Here is a 22,048-nt window from a genome sequence, read left to right on the forward strand (position 1 = left end):
CCCACAACACACGGGCCCCACAACACACGGGCCCCACAACACATGGGGCCCACAACACACGGGCCCCACAACACATGGGGCCCACAACACACGGGCCCCACAACACACGGGCCCAACAACACAAGGGCCCCACAACACACGGGCCCCACAACACAAGGGCCCCACAACACAAGGGCCCCACAACACATGGGGCCCACAACACACGGGCCCCACAACACAAGGGCCCCACAACACATGGGGCCCACAACACACGGGCCCCACAACACACGGGCCCCACAACACACGGGCCCCACAACACATGGGCCCCACAACACACGGGCCCCACAACACATGGGGCCCACAACACACGGGCCCAACAACACAAGGGCCCCACAACACACGGGCCCCACAACACACGGGCCCCACAACACAAGGGCCCCACAACACACGGGCCCAACAACACAAGGGCCCCACAACACACGGGCCTCCCAACACATGGGGCCCCACAACACAAGGGCCCCACAACACACGGGCCCCACAACACATGGGGCCCATGGAACAGGGGCCCCACAACACAAGGGTCCCACAACACAAGGGCCCCACAACACAAGGGCCCAACAACACACGCGCCCCACAACACACGGGGCCCACGACAGAGGGGCCCCACAACACAAGGGCCCCACAACACAAGGGCCCCACAACACACGGGCCCCACAACACACGGGCCCAACAACACAAGGGCCCCACAACACACGGGCCCCACAACACACGGGCCCAACAACACACGGGCCCCACAACACACGGGCCCCACAACACACGGGCCCCACAACACACGGGCCCCACAACACACGGGCCCCACAACACATGGGGCCCACAACACACGGGCCCCACAACACATGGGGCCCACAACACACGGGCCCCACAACACACGGGCCCAACAACACAAGGGCCCCACAACACACGGGCCTCCCAACACATGGGGCCCCACAACACAAGGGCCCCACAACACACGGGCCCCACAACACATGGGGCCCATGGAACAGGGGCCCCACAACACAAGGGTCCCACAACACAAGGGCCCCACAACACAAGGGCCCAACAACACACGCGCCCCACAACACACGGGGCCCACGACAGAGGGGCCCCACAACACAAGGGCCCCACAACACAAGGGCCCCACAACACACGGGCCCCACAACACACGGGCCCAACAACACAAGGGCCCCACAACACACGGGCCCCACAACACATGGGGCCCCACAACACAAGGGCCCCACAACACACGGGGCCCATGACACACGGGGCCCCACAACACAAGGGCCCCACAACACACGGGCCCCACAACACACGGGGCCCATGACACACGGGGCCAATGACTAATGGGGCCTAACTCTAACCCAGTTGTCATGGTAACAGGAGCTTATCAAAGGCCCTTCACATTAACTGTGTAATAACTGATCCTGAGGGAAGGCCCCGTATGTCAATCAAACGGTTTGGCCATGAAGGGGTTAACGTCCTCATTCTGACTGAATAAAAAGTTATTAAAGATAAAAACATGGATTTACAGTAAAATAAACCCGACTGATTGGGACTGAAATTAACAATAAAAACATTCGTTTAATAAAAAGCTTTTCCTGAAACATTTTGGTTTTTTTGGTTTTCTTTAATCTCCATCAAGTTAGACATTAAATTACAGATAAAACGATCGTAGAAAATCATCATCATCATCATCGTCGTCATTCAGGACAGAAAAACAAACCGTTTCACATCCATTAACCTGAAACCCAGATAGTAGCAACAAATCGCTCCAACTTTCACACAGCGAACCAGCATAAAGCCCAGGTAGCCGCACAGGCCAGCTACCCGGCTAGCAGACCAGATATCAGCCCAGGTAGCCGCCCGGCTAGCAGCACGGCTAGCAGCCCAGATATCAGCCCAGGTAGCCGCCCGGCTATCCGCACAGGTAGCCGCCCGGCTAGCAGCCTGGCTAGCAGCCCGGCTAGCAGCCCAGATATCAGCCGAGGTAGCCGCCCGGCTATCCGCACAGGTAGCCGCCCGGCTAGCAGCACAGGTAGCCGCCCGGCTAGCAGCACGGCTAGCAGCCCAGATATCAGCCCAGGTAGCTGCCCGGCTATCCGCACAGGTAGCCGCCCGGCTAGCAGCATGGCTAGCAGCACGGCTAGCAGCCCAGATATCAGCCCAGGTAGCTGCCCGGCTATCCGCACAGGTAGCCGCCCGGCTAGCAGCATGGCTAGCAGCACGGCTAGCAGCCCAGATATCAGCCCAGGTAGCCGCCCGGCCAGCTGCCCGCAGGCGGGGCTGAATACATAGAGCTTTTAAAGTGGAACTGACCTGATGGCAGTGTGGGTTGGACTCCCTGCTGTACGAGTACGAACTCCTCTCCGATTTACCTAGACGAGGAAAAAAAAGCACAGTTAGCCATTTTCTCACTTTATCTGATGACTGCAGATCTGCAGGAGGAGCTGCAGTTATAATAAAACCAGGAAGTTTATTGATTTCCTGCAAATCTGATGAATTCGCTTCTTCCACACAGAAATATCCACGACTTTTCCCACCTTCTGGTTTCTCTTCCAGAACATGAATGACGTTTAAAGAACAACCTAAATATACAAATAATTACTTTATCATTATCTATACTTATAAATTCATTCAATTTATTTTAAAAATCATATATATTTCAAATAACATTTCATGATCTAATAAATAAACATTATTGGTTTTTAATAATTCATGGAAACATTTGATTATTTAATTGTGCATTTTAAAATTTAATTGTATAATTATTAAGAAAGTATAATCAAATTAATATGAAATTCGTATTTAAATAATGTAGTAAATTAATAAATAAAACCGGCATCATCTTATTTCATGATGTTTATTAATTGAGAGCCTGCTTGGTGTCTCCTTTATGTTTTAATGATCAAAGACCAGTTCAAAGCTTGAATTATGTCCATAACTAACTGGATACTTTTTAATCTTCCAGGTTACTTCCTGGAAATCACTCATTACTTTAAGGAACAGATTAATATTTATCCATCTGTACTTCTTCTTCATTAATCCTAAAGAGAAAAGAAACGTTGCTGCATCTCCTGTTCCGGATGTTGGTGTCTGACCTCCTGTAGAGGTCTGTCTCACAGCGGCTCTGAGGAAGCCTCTGATTCTGCTGAAGGTCCCTTAATGAGGCCTGAAGATGCCGTCCTGACCTACAGCTTAATGTCCAACAGTAACAGGTTTGGTTTCCTTGGAAACGGTATTCTGACCGATGCTAATCAAAACTAGCCTGATGATTTCAGGAGTTTATAACGAACATCCTTTAATCTTATAAGTTCATTCTGTGGAAACTGAAGGGTTAATGTCAGAAATGACTCTTTGAACCTAAAGAGGCATCAGGGAGTTTTCTAATGATGCTGCCACCTGTGGCCAAAACACAGAACTACAGCACAAGTTTCCATGGGTTTCCATCGATCGCTTCCAGTTATTCACCAAATCCGTCTTGAATCCAACGCTTCAGTTGTTTGCATCAAACATGGCCGCTCTGACATCACATCTGCCGAACAGAGCGGGAACTTCTGAGCTGAAGTTGATTCAGGAAAACCGGCTGATAGATGCTGAACCTCTGAGTCGTCAGTCTGACCATTAAACATGTTCCAGTCCTAAAGGATCAAATAAACTGGTTCTAACTGGAAACCTGAGATGACTGGTCAACGTTATAATCTAACTTATAACCAGGTGCTGTTAAAAATGTACAGATTATCTTCTGGAATATGCAGCTTGTTTCACAGAAGTTAGAGATTATTTTCTTCACTTTTAACTAAATGAAAATATAGAGAAGAAGAGAAATAAAATAGTTCCTCATCAGTAGCTTAGAGGAAGGATTGATGTATTTGAGTCAAAGCTGCTCTGATCAGAGGAAAGAAAAAATCCGCCTGGAGAGCAGAAAACAAACACGTTTCAGCTCAAACACTCGGACGCCATATTGAAAGTGTTCAGACATGAAACCCTCTGATGAAGGGAAAACATAGATCTATAAACCCATCCGTTTTATTTAGAATATTAATGCTGGTTTTTCTGAGCCTCACTGGACGAGTGTTTGTCTTTAGAGACTCATTAGTCGGCCTGCTAAGCAACCGTCACTCGTCACAAACCCAATCGGAAAATAGCCAACCCTCCAAGAATACTCGCAGCTGAGACTCTGATTATTTCTCGGATTATTCTCTCTGCTTTTCACCTGAGACTTTAGAGCTGTTGGAATTACAACAGCGACGGAACACGGAGAGGAAAAACCTGCAGCGCTGCTGCTGGTTTAGGAGTTTAATAATTTCCATCCATTCATTGTTTCCAAACAGGTTTCTACATTTTAATAAACTGTTTCAGAGGAGTGATCATAGCGCTCTGCATCAGCAGCGCAGCGTCTGACTCCCTGCCAGCTCCCAGATCAGCTTCTCTCATTGGTTGATGCGGCGCGTCCAGCAGCTAAAGTTAAATGTTTCCAACTCCAGCAGCTGCTGCTTGTGAATTTTAGAAAATTTGAGCAAAGTTTCTGGGGGGAAATGATGGCGTCCCAAAGCCGTACATCCTAAAAACAGGGCGGACGATTTCTAATATTTTTAGTAACGGGTGAACAACAAACGCTTGTACGCATTGCTAGCTAAAAGCATGCTTTGTAGCATTTTGCACTTCAACAGATGCTACTCATTGATCCCTTTTTGTACCTCACTATATATTAAATATACACTCATCGGCCACTTTATTAGGTACACCTGTCCAACTGCTCGTTAACACATTTAGGCATGTAGACATGGTCAAGACAATCTCCTGCAGTTCAAAGCGAGCATCAGTATGGGGAAGAAAGGTGATTTGAGTGACTTTGAACGTGGCATGATTGTTGGTGCCAGAAGGGCTGGTCTGAGTATTTCAGAAACTGCTGATCTACTGGGATTTTCACGCACAACCATCTCTAGGGTTTACAGAGAATGGTCCGAAAAAGAAAAAACATCCAGTGAGCGGCAGTTCTGTGGGCGGAAATGCCTTGTTGATGCCAGAGGTCAGAGGAGAATGGCCAGACTGGTTGGAGCTGATAGAAGGGCAACAGTGACTCAAATAACCACCCGTTACAACCAAGGTGGGCAGAAGAGCATCTCTGAACGCACAGTACGTGGAACTTTGAGGCAGATGGGCTACAGCAGCAGAAGACCACACCGGGTGCCACTCCTTTCAGCTAAGAACAGGAAACTGAGGCCACAATTTGCACAAGCTCATGGAAATTGGACAATAGAAGATTGGAAAAACGTTGCCTGGTCTGATGAGTCTCGATTTCTGCTGCGACATTCGGATGGTAGGGTCAGAATTTGGCGTCTACAACATGAAAGCATGGATCCATCCTGCCTTGTATCAACGGTTCAGGCTGGTGGTGGTGGTGTCATGGTGTGGGGAATATTTTCTTGGCACTCTTTGGGCCCCTTGGTACCAATTGAGCATCGTTGCAACGCCACAGCCTACCTGAGTATTGTTGCTGACCATGTCCATCCCTTTATGACCACAATGTACCCAACTTCTGATGGCTACTTTCAGCAGGATAATGCGCCATGTCATAAAGCTGGAATCATCTCAGACTGGTTTCTTGAACATGACAATGAGTTCACTGTACTCAAATGGCCTCCACAGTCACCAGATCTCAATCCAATAGAGCATCTTTGGGATGTGGTGGAACGGGAGATTCGCATCATGGATGTGCAGCCGACAAATCTGCGGCAACTGTGTGATGCCATCATGTCAATATGGACCAAACTCCCTGAGGAATGCTTCCAGCACCTTGTTGAATCTATGCCACCAAGAATTGAGGCAGTTCTGAAGGCAAAAGGGGGTCCAACCCGTTACTAGCATGGGGTACCTAATAAAGTGGCCGCTGAGTGTATGCAAATACTGTGTATTAATACTTTTTTTACTTTTTATTTAAAAAAAACTCATTCAGCTACAAAATAATCCTCTTTAATTCATCCAACATTGTACTATAAATAAAAGTAAAGCAGATTCTTATCTACACCTTAGTAATTTATTGATCTGCTGTTCTATATTCTATATCTATGCTCTCAGGGCCGCCTCGGTACGATCCTGAAAGGGACGAACCCCAAACATCAGACGCCCAGAGGCTTTAGACGGAGGATTGATGAGCTGATACTTCTGAAACGCGTCTCCAGCTTCCCCTCCTCTGAGCGGCACGCCGCCGCCATCACTATTTTTACCTTCTTTTTTGGATAAAACACCAAAATCTGCAGCCAGTCCAAATATCAAAGCGCAGTTAGCGTGCAATTACGCGGCGCTGTCGGTGCGGATGAAATGGATGAAGCGTGTTGCAGGGCTGGAATCAGGCGAGTATAGACCGCCATTGAACGCTCGCCAACATGGTAGTCGATGCAGAAGAGGTTAATAATTACAGGCGTATAGAGCAGGAATGTGGTCGCCTGTGTGTGTGCGTGTGTGTGTGTGGGGGGGGGGGGGGGGCGTCAGATTCAGCTCCAACCGATGCCAGCTGGACCCGTTTGGCACACATACAAAGACACCCCCACACACACAAAGTACAGGAAATTGCTACCACAGATGTGCTCTCCGTCTCACACATGTAAACATGTAGAATAAGCAACCGTTTATATTTCTACCGAAACCAGAGCAGCAGCCAATCAGCTGCTTAGTTCTATTAAAATAAAACCCAGATATTAGGTTTATGACCTCATCAGGTTAAAACACTGAAACATCCTGAATAAAGAAAACAGGGAAGTGAAAGGTGGTGGTGGGGGGGGGGGTCTGGCAGGAGCTCCATCTTTAAATAAAAACACGTCACTGACAGACAGACAGCGAGCAGCGCTTAATTTCTACCTGCAGTGCACGTTAACCCCCCCCCCACCCCCCCCGGCAGCCATCTTTGGAGGACAATAAAGCCACATTAGCGTGTTAGCATGTCGCTTTTTTTATTTCCTTTTTTCAAAAACGTTTTATTTTATTTTCTGAAGCGATTAAAATCTGCCGTCGCAGATCAGCTTTTTTAAAAGTTATCTTTGCATAGATTTACGTACAGAAGAGCTATATGTGTAAATATTTTATCTCTTTTTATTCTTATTTTTTATCTTTATTATATTGTCTAGTTGGATGTGTGTATATATTATATAAAACTGTAACAAAAGTAATTTCCCTCTGGGATTATTAAAGTATTTCTGATTCTGGCAGAAAAATAAAAATCAACTGAAATCAAGAAGATTATAGATAAACATCAGTTTTCTTTCCCTTCTGAGTTTATTAAGGAAACAACAGAAAAAACAAAATAAAAATGAATTAAACAACAAAAGCAATAAACTAATTTTCCTTTTTTTAACATCTATCCAACCTCCACCTCTGAATGAAATTGGTTCAGGAATATAACATCTATATCATCTATCATCACATCTATAACATTTATCATCATATCTTCTATATGATTAAAAAAATTCCCTGAACCCTGATTGGACAGATCTTCTCTCTCTGCTTTTATCTTACGTTCAGTTTCAGTTTCTAATCGTATCCAAAGCTTCTGTCTTCCAGACGGACGTTCTCTGCTAAAACACCCAAAATAAACGAGACAGGAGATTTAGACCAAGTTAAAATAGATGATTTAAGATCAGCCGTGATTTTGCTCTCAGTTCACATCAGAAAAATCAGCAGCTCAACTGATCGGCCTTTAATTGATTATTCAAATAATCGATAATCGTTAATTATCGAGACGCTAAAACGCGCCTTTAGCTGACAGAGACACACTTAGAGCAGGAAATATACCAAGATTATAAAAAAATATCTAAAGATTTTTAATTTATCTGATTATTAATCGAAAAAATAATCGACGGACTAATAGATTTGCAAATTAATGATTGTTTTCAGCTGTAAATTTAAACACATTTATATAAATATTTTCCTTTTGGGGTAAATGATCTTCATCACTGAGCTGCAGCCTTTCAACATGTTGCAATATGAAGACATGAAGGACGACCAAATGACCCACAGCCTCTCCCAGTGCTCCCAGTGCTCCCAGTTAACAAAGAGCCGATTGTGGAACAGGAGGAATTTTATCAGGATGTTTTTAAATGAAAAGGAGGAACTTATGTTTCCTGCTATTTTTTTACTGCCTGTTTTCTGCTGAGGCCAAACAGAAATGCTCGGTATTTTAATTTGGCCGTTAGGGGGCCGAAAAAAAATAAATATATAATAAATAAATGAATAAAAAGCTCATCTTGATTGAACAGTTTTAAAAAGGAATATTAGTTTTCAGAAAGCCTTTGGAAATAATTGATGTTACATAACCTGAATTATTCTCCTTTTCTCCTGGAAGCAAAACAGGAACCTGATTTAAAAATTACATTTAATTAAAATTAAAAATGATATAAAAAAAATCAAGCTGGAGATTAACGAGGCATTTATTTTGAAAGTATTTCCAGAAGTAAATTAGATTCAGAGTAGAGCAGCTGGACCCAAAGGTCAACCTGCTCAAAGTTACAGAAACACAAAAAAAAAAAAAACGGCTGAATTTCTGCAGCTGCTGCAAAAAGTGAGAAAGTCAGCAGAGCTTTCTGCGGCCCCTCTCCCACCTGTTGCTGGACGACGTCGCCTCGATTATAAGAAAAAACACATTTGCTGGTTTTTATTTATTTAAACAGAAAAATATTAAAAACAAAAAGATAAACATTTCCACAATAAACACCTTCTAAATAAATCTTTACGTGATTTATCTAAATAAATGTTATAAATTTGTAATATTTTTATTCATTTTTCTAGATTTGAATAAAAGCAGGTTGGTTACGATCGATTAATGTTTTATCGTATAAATATTCTGCTGCTGACGAAGTTAAACTGCAATAAAACTATTTAATGAACTCTGAAGTTTATGGAAACTAATTGTGATGAAGAGTAAAACTAGACGCTGAAATTTATACTTTAAATCAGTTTATTTGATTTAAAATGATTAAGTGTAAAACAATCAGAATTTATTCATTTAAAAGTTTATTTAATAGCAGCAGAAAAATAAATATTGTTGTAAAAACATTTAGACAATTATTAATTTTTAATGAAAAAATAATTGATCAATCATAAAAACACAAACAATAAAAAGATGAAAGAATGAGGTAGATTTAGCAGCAGTTCCAGATATGAAAGTTTAGATAAATCGATCTGATTGTTTTGATTTGATGCTTATTTTAATGTTTTAATCCTTCAGTAAATCACAAGCAGAGAAATCTAATCCTTCTGGATGTTAAAGCAGGGGAGGAGCAGCGCGTCCTGCAGAGCGAAGAGCTCGCAGCTTTCTGTCCGTGGGGTCGTTAGGCTCCGCCCACTCTGGGAATTTAAGGAAAACCTTTAAATCCCAGAAGGAAGAAAAAGACAAGATGCTCTGAAGCCACATTTCCTCTGCTAAGCTTCACTTCTCTGAAGGAGACGTTCCCCCTGAGGCTGAATGGGTCGGGGCGCGGACTGCAGCCACGGCGACGTTGGGGGAGGGGCCTCTTTTCAGGCCCCTCTGCTGCATAAAGCCCATAGAGAAGTCAGGAGCCAGGAGGACCAAATCCCTGCTAATCCACAGTGAAGAGGAAACTAATCAGCTCCGTTACAAGCTGGAAGCTAACAGGAAGCTCCGCCACGCCGCGACAATCTAGACCTGCTGAAGGTTTGATCCTTTTCAAGCATCTAGAAACATCAGATGCTGAATCATCATCAGATGATCAACTCAGTTACTGCAAACTTTTCTGCACTAAACCTCACCTGGAGATCCTGATAAGATCATCTGGGGATTAATGACCGAGCTTCAATTCACGACGCGTCATCTAAAGGCTCTTTATAGATCAACCAGATCAGCCAGTCAGATCGATTCAAACTCCATCCTGGAGAGAAATATCAGCTGTGCTGCTGCCATCAACACCTTTGTTTCTAGATGTTGGAGCTTGGCCTGTTTTCAAGTGTAGTCCTGTTTCTCTGACTGTGACTAACTGGATGTGCTCTCTTCATCCTCTGACATGGGAGCTGGCTCGGAGCTCGTCTGCCTGGCTGTGTGTTTCCTGGACGGGGCCGCCTGTGGAGCTGGTTGCCTTTTGTATCTATGCTTCTTTTTCTACGTCTGCTTCTGTCTCCTTGAACCCCAGTGGGCCTCAGCAGATGGCCGCTCACACTGAGCCTGGTTCTGCTGGAGGTTTCTTCCTGTTCAAAGGGAGTTTTTCCTCTCCACTGTCGCTACAAGCATGCTTAGTGTGAGGGATTGCTGAAGAGTCAATGAGTCGATGCAATCAGCTGGTTTTCCTTAGATAGAAAACTTTGAATCAATCTGACTGGATGATCTGGTGAACTGGAAAGTGACCTGAGATGACCTGATGTGAATTGGAGCTATAGAAATAGACTGAATAGAATTTAACTGAACCTAATAGAACATTTTCCCCTCCTCTCTATTATATATCCTAATAACAAGAATAACTTTGGAGGATTTTGTGAGTTGATTTTTTTTTGGCCTCTGAAAGGTGAAAAGGTTTCATTTATTTATTTTATTTTTTATTTTTACAGACGGGTTCAACATTCCTGTCTTCCAACTTACCTGTCTTTGCTGTTTTCAGTGGCTGAGTTCTGTTCAAGCGTCTCATCTGATGCTATAAATAGCAGGAAAAGTGTTTTTCTTTGGCTTCATGTGGAAATAACCACCTGGGTGAAGAACGATGCTGCAGATCTGTTTGACGAAGCAGCATCATAAAAACCTCCCTACAGGTTACAGCTTTATAAAGTCCTTTTATTCTCATTTGATTTTTCTCATCAGGTAAAAAAAGACAATCTTTCATTTTATCATTCAATAAAAATACAATTCACTAAGTTGAAATAAAAATCCTCTTTTCCTCTTTGGAGTTTAATTGAAAGGATTAAATAGATTTTATGTCAAATTCTTGTTAAAATAAGGCAAATAAAATCAATAAAATTGACCTTTATTAATATTGTTGTAGGAGGAACTGCTTCCATGTTTCTTCTGTACGTTCAGCGTTATATTTCTTTACATAAAATAAATTTAGATTTCAGTGTTTAGCTAATTTAGAGGACAACAGAATATTCCTGTATCAGCACGCTACGCTACGCGACACTATGCTACGCGATGCTATGCTACGCGACGCTATGCTTCACTACGCGACGCTTTGCTACACTACGCTATGCTACGCGACGCTATGCTACACTACGCTATGCTATGCGACGCTATGCTACACTACGCTATGCTATGCGACGCTATGCTACACTACGTGACACTACGCTCCGCGACGCTATGCTACTCTACACCACTCTAAAGACTGTAGTAGAGGCGGGGTTATAGCCGCGCTGGGCGCCGACAGACGGACAGCGACGATCCTGATCAAAGTCTGCAGCCATCTTTCAGGAACCCTGAAGCTGGTGCAGTTCTCCTCCCAGAATACAGGGGGCAGTGCAGCAAATAAGCAGTGGAGAAACGAGGAGAGAAACGAGGAGTTTAACCATCGTGAATGAGATTTTTTTACTTTATTCTGTCCCTTGGAAAGTTTTCAGACGTATCGCAGCCTGACGTCACCCAAATCTGATTTCTTTGCTTATATGCGACCTTTATCCGATCTTTTCCTGACAGTTGGAAAAACACAGATCTGATTTGCTCCAATGCGCCGCTTGGCTCTCTGCTCGCCTTCACTTTTACTTAAAAAAGAATAAAAATTTAAATTTTACCTTCCTAAAAACAGTCAGCGTGCTAAACTATAACGTCTTAAAGGTTAATAACGTGTCTCCTGAGAAAATAAAAGCCTTAAAATCATTTCTGTTTTATCCTCTGTTCCTGATCTGCACAGGAAATGGGATGCTACACTACTTCCTGGAGCTAACTCTATCAGCTGTGGATTTATACATAAATCTAATCTATTTGAGTTTTATGTTTTCCTTTCATGTTAACATTATGCTATAAAGTGCGTAATCTAAAGAAAGAAACAACTAGAATGCAGATAAACATGGTTTAATCAGATTTACTGCTCTGATCGTGACCCATGATGACGCCAGAGAAGAAGTTTAACAAAAAAAAATGTAAAAGCATGTCTCAGAAAAGTCATAAAAAAAGTTTAAGATGTGTATTATCATTCTTTAGTGATTTATGGAAAGAAATATGTACTTTTAAAACCATAATGACATAATTTATAGTGACCTGGATGAATATCTTCCGGTACGGATCGGATCCAAGCTTTCATGTTTTTATTACTTTAAATATTATTGTTCACATAACCGGTAAAAACTATTAAACTCTTGTTAGGATTAAAAAAGGGAAAAAATTAATACAGTTTTTCTGAGTAAATTCTATAATAGAAGTGCAGACGGTTCAGTGGGATTTCTACGCCACACATTAGTCAGAATAAACTTTATTCTTGTTTTTCTGCAGATGGAGGCGGTTTGATGGAAGGTTTTATTTTCCAGTTTTTCTCTACAGTAATGAAAATGTTCTTAACTTTGAGCTTAAAGTTGAATTTGGTTTAATTTGAATTTCCCTTGTTTTGCTTTCCTCATTGTTTTCTTGATGGATACAGAGAAACATGCAGGTGTTTCTGCCGCCATGTTCTTTCTGTCTGCAGTGATTGACGGCGTCCGTCACATTCGCCGCCATCGGCTCCAGGATTCCTTTCAGATTCTTCTGATGCCAGAAGCAGGAATCCAAAGTGAGCGTCGTTCAGCTCATAAACCTCTAAGCTCCTGGATTTAGATAAAACATGGAAGCTTCTCAGTGTGAGGAAGAAATGATCTTTGACATCCGTATAATGAGACCATTTTAATAAAATATATGACTAATAGTGCGATTTGACAAGGATGGCAGGGATGAGACGGAGGAGAGGGAAAATGGTTCAACTTGGTCCTGAATGCAGGGAGCGTGTTGGGGGAGGGTTAGACCGAGCCGACATGAATCACTCTGAGCGATCCAAGCGTTTCCATGACACCAGCGGGCACAGGTCCAGAACTTTCCACAAAAGTCTGAGAGGCAGCGGCGGCACACACGCACCGCGACGGGCACCAGCCGCATCCCCGCCGATCTGGATCCGTCTCAGCAGCCAGCCCAACGTTTTCAGAGCGTTTAACAGAACACGGTCCGTGAGTAACCGCCGTCTCCTGGTGACACGCACGCCGCTGCCAGCGCCGCCGCCCCCCCCGCAATCCCAGCAGGCACCGGTTCCTTGGCACCGGAACGACTGAATACATCAAACGCCAGATGAACGTATACGAGCCACGAGAAGCAGCTGAGAGATGCGGCATCCATCTCACATCTGTCGCCTTCTACCTTCAGCTCAACATGAAAAATACATTCCTGCTTTTTCTATTAAATGTTTCTGTTTTCAGGCCTTTAATCTGCATTAAATGCTGAGATTTACTCCTTAAATTAACAGATTTCATGATTAAAACAAAGCTTTTAGTTTTAACAGGTTTATAAATATAAACAGGAGCTTTTGGTTTAAAGTTTCCTCCTAAAATAATCGTTTTATTGTGAAGATCTGACCCTGTTGCCTCAGAGGTCAATCTTCTTTCCGACTCTAAAGCTGCTTAACGAGCTCATTTCTGCTCCACTTTCTTTATATCCTTAAATTAAACAATTATTTCAATTACTTATATCTTATATATTTTCTGCTGTTTTCAGTCGGATCTCTTTATTTTGTTTTCTGCAGTATTAAAAAATAAAAAGTGAATTGCATTGTTTGCTTTTTCCAGAAAATAAATCAATTAAAATCTAATATAAAATTTACATTTCATTTTGAAATGACATATATTTATATATAATTAGAAAAATAAAAACATATTTTATATGCTGCTAAAATTCCAGATTTTGAGATTTTCTTTCTGTGGTTAAAAAACGGCTGAAAATGTCCTTTTTTTTTCTATCATCTCTGTCGTTAATATTTGACGAAGCTCGACGTTTTTCACTCAAACGCCGTCGTTCATAAAGGCCTTTTTTTTTAATCCTTTTTAAAATCAGATCATTAACGCAGCTACAGTTTCATTTCATTTTGCTTTTAACTTCTCTTTTGTTTTATCAGCATCTAGATTAATAAACCACTGAACTGTTTTGCATTTTAAATAAACTCTTTATAAAATTATTTAAAAATAAAATTAAATAATTAAACACAAATCAAATCTTTTGGAAATCAGATTTTGTCTGATTGTGTTGAAGAATTTATTCATCTTCCAGTTTATTCTCATTTATTTATTCTTGACGTCTTTAAAAAGGAAATATGATTATTTATTTTTTTTAAATGCTTTATTTGCTCAAATAAAAAAAAAATAAAAATTTTAATCAAACTGCATCAGTTTAAAAGCAGACTGTCATAAAAATTCAATGTTGGAAAAAAAAAACATTTCTGTTTTTCAGAGGAACCTTTTGCTTTAATCTGAATGTATTTATTATATAATCTAGCTGATTAAATGTTTTTAAGTTTTATTTCTGATTAAGATCCGATTGTCTTCCTGCCGTGGGGGTGGGGGTGGGGGGGGTGGGGGGGGTGGGGGGTCAGTCTTTAATCTGTGGTTTTAAATGTGTTGAAATCTTTCACTTCCTATTTATTCTGGATTAATCAGGATTAAAATGCCTGTAATGTGGATCTATTGAGATAAACTTCACACCTTTAATGTTTTAAAACTAAAAGCGTTTTCTATCCTCCTGTGTTTCTCAGCCGTCAGCCCGATCGGCTGCGTTAGGATCAGCTTTAAGCTCGGCTTCCAGCAGAGCCGCTGCATCCTTTCCTCAAACCTCCTTTCATTTAATCTGTTTTTATTTCATGAACATTGAAGCAGAACAATCGACCCGAACAGGTTTGATAACGAACCAAAGATGCAGATTTGAAGCAGAACGCGGCGCTGCTGTTTGTTTCAGCTCCTGCTTATTTTATCAGCTTTAATAAAAGCAGATTATTCTGTTTTATTAACTTTAAACTGCAGCTTTATAAACTGAGAGCTGAATAAAAAAGAAGCAGCAGCTGTAAAAATAATAATCTGCATTAGATGTTTAGAAATGGTCATTTTCCCCGCGGCGTGTTTTGGCCGCTCTGCAGCAGGCGGGAACTGGTTTTCACGTTTTACGGCCGGTTGATGCTCAGTCCTGCATTCATCTGCATCACAGACGTGAATCTAAATGCTGTAGCTCTACGTTGTTTTTTTGTTTTCCAGGTCAGGTCATTATTTCCTATTTTCTTCACCTTAAACATGAGATTTTAAAGCGAGCCTCAGTCCAGCTGGCGGGAGCTAATTTCCATGACGAGCTGCTGCTCTTTGTTTGGATCTACGCCGCCAAGATCTGGACGCTAAAACTTTTAGCTTTAGGTTTGATTAAACATTAAACCTCTGAATGTTTCTCTTTCATTTATTTTTTATACTTGCAGGAATTATTGTTTTCCTAAACGGATAAACTATATGAGAGAAGCTATAGATGATGGATCTAATCGCTTTAGTTCTATTTGTTATACTTGGAATAAATTCTGTTAAACCTTAAAATGATTTTTCCTTTTTCATTACATGGAGATTAATTCCTGTTTGAATACGAACCAAATAGATTTGACTTCATTGGTGTTTGTTCTCATTTTAACACGTTTACTGTTTTAATTTATTTTTTATTTTTTGTGATATATCTATAGACGTCTGTGGAATCGTGTTATAATAAATAAATAAATAAATATATAAATAAATAAAATGGAAGCTGTTTGTTTCAAATCACAGTTTTTTTTATCATTCTTTAATTTCTGCATATCTATAATTTTAACTCTGCTTTTACAAAAAAATCTGGAGTTTTAGGGAATAAATCAGCCGTCTGCCTCCTCGTCTATATTAACTATATATATAGTTATATATAGTCTATATTTTACTGAAGATTATTGTAGATTATTGTAGATTATTCTGGATTATTGTAGATTATTGTAGATTATTGTAGATTATTGTAGATTATTGTGGATTATTGTGGATGCAGAAAACATATTTTAGTTGATCTCATTCTAAATTAAATAGTTTTAACGTAAATATTAGGCTGCAGATAAATGTCTGACGGTGGAAACGGATCCTAAAGCAAACGAACGGATCTCTGCTAACAAACATTCAAAAAGAAACAGCTGGATGTGGAAGAATGAAGGGATGAAATGACAGCTTCAAATGTAAAAATAAAATGATTGAATTTCCAGTTGGAAAGAAGAAGAATAATTGTTTTAAATGTGTAGAAAAGATAAAATATAGATTTTGTTCTAATTTCAGGAGCTGCTGTATGAAAATAAACCAAAGGGTCAAAAATCTAAGCTGCAGTTTTACTTTTAGCTGCTTTCTGTTTATTATTTATGCATGAAATTTTTTTTATAAGTTATATAATTTCAGCTCAGTCCAGTTTATCAACCATAGGTTAAAAAAAAGCAAAACAACTTTTCATCAGTAATTAATGAACCAACAGAGTCGACCAAAAAACAAAAAAAACATAAGGACATTATTAATAATTACCACCTTTACAACAACAGAATCCAACATTGAAGCTGGAATTAAAGCAGGAAGTGAGTCGGCCTGATTTCAAAGCTAACGCACCGATTCATAGATATTTGCTGGATAGATTCTCCTAGAAAACTGTGAAATAAGCGTCAGATGAACTAGTGGACCTTATTTCAGCCGCTCTGACAGGAGGCATGATGGGAGGCCGGATTCAAACCAGCAACCCTCCGGCTGAAAGAGGAAGTCCTGCATCATTCTATCCTGAATAAAAGCAGCAGAAACACTGAAGACAGAAATCAAACTGGATTCAGTCGCTTTGCATCGAAGCAAATAAAGAGAAGAAGAAGAAATGAAGGAAAATCTGCAGAAGAAGAAAGAGTTTAAGGAGGAACGTCCCGTTAGACGCCAGCAGCTCTTTGTCTGGTCGGGACGCCACCCAAACCCCCCCCCCAGTTAACCAAACAACCTTCATTATGTGAAGCTGCCCCTCATCCCCCCTCCCCCATGGCACCAGCAGACAAACAACACAAACAACAACGAGGCAACAAACGGGGGCCGCACCTCGGACCCCCCCCCCCAGAGGAAGTCTGAGAAATGAAGGTTGATTCTGATTGTCTGAATGGAGCTCGCTCTGCGCGGCGGCTGGCGGCGAACATGGCGTCACGGCGTGTTTTCTGTGAGTCGGGCTCAGACTGAAATGCGGCAGCCACTGCAGATTTTTGTTGGCTCGCTGACAACGCTGCGCCGCTGCCAAACCCCGCCGGCGGAAACGACTAAAAGACGCATAAGGCTGGCATTAGAGCCCCGAATCCCCCCCCATACTCCTTTCCTCCCTCCTTTATCGCCCCGCGCCGCGCCGAACACTCTGGTCCAGGTTTAGGCAAGTTTTGGCAGCTGAACGTCTTTAGCTCCATGATCTGAGGAGCAGGAAACACTGAAAAACTAAATGCAACATTAAGCTTTTCTCTAATGTTGCGTTTTAATATCACAGGAAATGAATCCGTTTCATTGGTTTCTGGGTTTAGCATTTAGCCGCCGTATCTGCCGTCTTTGTCTGGAGGATTTCGAGCAGCACTTCCTCAAATAAAGCATGTGGAGTTCCATGCATGAGGCAGCGAGCCCATGTTCCTCCTAAAACCTAAAACAAATGAAGAAAACGCTCTAATTATGCTCCACAGACAATAAAACAAAGCAAACATGGAGGATTACCTACAAGTCAAAGCCTGGTTGTGTGTTCAGAGGCCATTATTGATGGAACAATGTTAGCCGCTCGCTAAACAAAGCGCTGCGCTGGAAAACATGGAGAAGTATTGTTCAGCAGACAGATGACGGCTGCTAATGTCGAACTGAGAGGTTCTTAGAGGTGGATTTAACACGTTTCCTCTCCTCTTTGGGGTGGGTGGGGCAGACAAAGAAAGAGGTAGCTTTGAGAGAAAAGGTGTGAAATTCCGAATTAGAGGCACAATATGGATAAAGTGCAACACAAAGAGTGACACGACGGAGTGATGTTCACTCTTCTTGCTCTTTTCAAAGGCCGAAAAAAACAAACTCAACATTTCAAACAGCTTCAGGAGATTCATCCCAACATTTTATCAGATTGGATATTAAACGCAAAATCTTTACATATTGTCTTATAATTCCTGCTCTATTAGCTAAAGACACAATTTACAATCTCTATACTCCACCTAATAGAATAGAATAAATTCTGCTGTTTTCAGCCAAAAAAATTTTTTTTCATAGAAAAACGGAAAAGAGAACTTTTATCTTAACACTCTGAGCTCTGTGAGCGCTAACCTGGAAGCTGCTGCTGCCGCAGTGCATGCTGGGACAGCTGTCAGTCTGGGTAAAGAGGGAGGGGCCAGAACGAGGGGTGAGCGTGGAGGACGGACGGCGGGTCAGCTGCTGTCAGACGCAGATCGCGGGTGAATCGATGGCGGCCTCCAGCTTCCTGACGCCATCCTGACGCTAGCTTCTGTCTGCAGCGGAGCTGCTGATTGGGCCTCTGCAGGACGCCGTCCTCTAATTCGCCTCTTCTTTAAATCATTACATTAGAAAATACCAGAAACTAACAATCCCTAATTCACTTAAATGAGTCTAAATTGGAATAAATCATATTCAGCTAATATCACAGTGGGTTTTAGTTGAAGATCAGTTTCAGTTTTAAGGTTTTTTGGCTCCAGTGGATTTTTATTTTAAGAGCCAAAAAAAAAAAAGATACTAAAAATCAGAGGAAATGGGGAGAATTGAAAAGACAAACAGCCGCTTCATGAAGTGAGAACTGGCCATGTGGGGCGCCGACCCTACCGTGCTTCAGTGCTGCGCCTCAGCGCCAATTTCTAAACTTTCAAAACATTTTATTTTCCTGTAATTTGGAAAAAACTCTAGAAGTAAAGCAAAGAGACGCTGAGGAAACGTAGGAGGAAAAAGTTCATTCAAACAAACCCAAATAATCCAGAATGATCAGAAAACGCTGAATGCAGCCAGGCTCCAATCCTTCGGACCAGTTCGCCCTAAACGCCTTTTAGTTCTGAAAATGTTGGTTTTAAAAACCAAAATCACAGCGTTTACTGTTAGCATGCAAATATCTTTGCAGCTAATTTTAGTGATAATTAAAATGATGTTAAGCTGATCTAATTTCTTCCATGATGCAGAGGAAGCGTTGATCTCTGCTGCGTTTGCCGCCTTTCAGCTCAGATGTTTTAGATCTAAAGAAACGCAATTTTAACACAAATGAAAGATAAGCTGCAAAGTTTAAATGACTGTTTGATTAATGATGCGGTATGAGCCGCGCAGAAAATGTCCCCGCCTCTTTAACCGGACAGCCGGTCGAAGGAAAAGTCTAATTATCCAGCGATTCTTTAGCATTTTAGCTGGAAGTGCCTGTTTGCTGCTGCTAGTTTGGTTGAAGCATAGAAAACCGTTCATAGATCCAACAGGTAGCGCTCTGATGCTCTGCTCTGATGATGTCACTTCCTGCTTGGTTCCTCCATCAGCTCCTCCCAACAGAAACATTCCTTTATCCTGTTTCTATCATTTAATGCTAAACGGCGTGGTGAAGCGGCGTGCGGCGAGAGCGCTCACTGCTCCTCCCTCACCTCATGATGTGACATTTGATCCAGGATAAACATTTAATCGTTAATGTTTATTATATAATTAAGCCCAGATAGTCATTTTCGCACTTAGCGCCGTGTTGCCATAAGAGGCTAATAGAAACCTTTTACAGATTTATTCTTTTTTGGCTCTTTGGGTTTCTGGTCTGCTGGCTAGAGCAGCTGGTACTCTGAGAAGGTTCCCCACAGCCTCCATTCTGGGTCCCTGACTGCTCCCCGCACAATGGCCGCCCTCTGCTCCCTAAGGGGAGGGGTTCAATGCAGAGTTTATTTCTCCATTGTGGGACAACAAAGGGATTTACATTTAGAGATGAATTAAAGATGTAACGGCGGATCTTCATCAACAAACTCATTTTTCTTCGACTGATATTAAAATGTTTGAGAACCTGAAACATTAAATCTAGCTGTTTTCTCAGCACTGAGGTTTCATAGTTTATCACTTTAGAAGAAACTTTAATTAGTGTGGATCTGTAAAGGCCTCCCACATGGAGACGCGTCTCCTCCTTCAGAGACTGACTCCCAACATAATCCCTGTATTTAGACAAATGTGAGGCGGTCTGAACACCTGGACGCCTTTATTATGAAGGCCGACCTATGAGGAGATGAGGGACCCGCATCACGGCGCTGATGCGCTCCGAGCGGCTTCAGTTCAGCCACCTGGCAGCTAAATAATGACATATCTGCTCCCACACGCTGAGCCGCCCATCACAGCGGGGCAGACCCCACCTGACATCACGCCGTGAGGGTGGAAATAGCTGGACAGAGGGGGGCACCTGAAAATGACACGCACCTGTAAGGCACCAGGAAACAAGCTGAGCTGCAAGTCGCTTCCAGGATCAGAGGCGAAGAGATTCACTGAGGAACCGAGAAAAACGATATACGCAATATATTACGCATAAAAGAGAATAATGTTTAGTTTATAGTTTATTTAGCTTTTCCTCCAGATAATAACAAAACTATCTGGTTATTACGGTTAAACAACTAATTGATTTCTTCAGATAACGAGATGATTAACCTGTATGAGTAATAATGAGGCTGAACAACAGGGTCAGGGACGGATGTAGGAAATCTGGGGCCCTGGGCAAAGACAGGCAGGGGGCCCAAACACATCAAACAGCCCCCTTCTCCAGATGTAGAAATGTTAATAGAATAGACATCCATTATCTGTTCTAGGTTGTGTCCCTCTCTTCTTGTCCCTTTTCTTCTTGTTTTCCTCTCTATGTTTTGTACTCAGCTGACTTTTCATGCTGTCTCTAAAGGAATGAAAGATTTTTTCCAAGCACTAAGCTCACTTAGCTGATTGCTCCTTCCTGTGTTTCCAAAAAGGCCAAAGTAAATAACCCAGTCCTTCTTTTCACTGTAGACAAGCCATGATCTGCTTATCTGTTCTCCATTTTTCATTTGGATGAAATAATAGCTGCATGAATCATGACAGCAGACAAGATAGAGGAGAGCAGGAGGCGGGGTTACCAATCTACTCGCTCTGGAGAGCAGAGTTCGCTGCTTTTAGATGTTGTCTCCAAAGTCTCCAGTAGCAGAAAAAAGTCTCTAGATTTGGCGCTAGGAGCTTTTTAGAAATCAAAGTGCTAGAGGGGTCTGAAAAGTGGCTAAATATAGCGACTAAAGCGCTAAGTTGGCAACACTGCTCTTTGCATGGTTTGTTTTCAAATGGTTTGCTGCTGTCTGTTTGGACCTTTCTGAACATGTGCAGCAAATGGACTGATCCAATATGGTGGACACTGAAGGGGGGGGCTGAGACACACTGAATATTATCAGCGTTCTGATGGCATTTTAGCCAAAAACATAATTAATGTGCAGAAATAAGGAATAGTTGATTTAACCATACATGGAAACAGAGTTTTATGGGGCCCCCAGGAACTTCCACAGATACTCTGCTGCACCTTCCAAAACTATGGGTGACTGCAAACAGGAGGGCTCTGATTGGTCAGTTCTCCATCTGCTCTACACTATATTTCCTGATTGGTTCCTAATGGCAGAAACTCTGGCTGTAGCTCCGCCCACAGCGCCTGCCACTCCTCAGACTCTATCCCAGACGCCGTGCAGGACGCTAGTTTGTAGCTCTGAGCGACGGTCTGTTGGTTTGCACCCGAAGCCAAAACACGCAGCGCCATGGCCGGTCTTTGGGGAACACTCACGGGGGAACTGTGTGTCGTCTGGCGTCGGATGAGGGGTTGGAGACGGCGAACAGCTCATCAAACCGACACACGGACTCCCACGATCCTAGCTAGTTTCTGATTGGCCCTCTGGCGCTGTGGCGTGGAATAACAGCGCAGACCACGCTTCAATATTTAGCATAAATCAAAGACATCTGCGTCAAGCTAACAGCGACACACTGCTGCAGGAGGATAACCAGGCCGTTATACCTGTTACAGGTGTAACAGCGACTGCAGGTCTGAATCATCAAACCAACGTCGTCTCGTTACCTAAAA

The 22,048-nt window shown here is 42.4% G+C and overlaps 1 protein-coding gene across 12 annotated transcripts in view; it reads right to left on the reverse strand.

The window, feature by feature from the left end:
- LOC119784895 (transcription factor 4-like) overlaps window positions 1–22,048 on the reverse strand; it is a 292,976-nt gene that overhangs the window by 138,413 nt on the left and 132,515 nt on the right. For all 12 annotated transcript variants that reach the window (XM_038287164.1, XM_038287162.1, XM_038287169.1 and 9 more), the window contains one exon: window positions 2,332–2,390. In XM_038287164.1, the coding sequence (XP_038143092.1) occupies window positions 2,332–2,390 (59 nt within the window). The remainder of the gene's footprint in view (window positions 1–2,331; window positions 2,391–22,048) is intronic.

Source organism: Cyprinodon tularosa, unplaced genomic scaffold (genome assembly GCF_016077235.1).
Source record: "Cyprinodon tularosa strain WSP-4 unplaced genomic scaffold, ASM1607723v1 ctg236, whole genome shotgun sequence".
Classification (NCBI taxonomy): domain Eukaryota; kingdom Metazoa; phylum Chordata; class Actinopteri; order Cyprinodontiformes; family Cyprinodontidae; genus Cyprinodon; species Cyprinodon tularosa.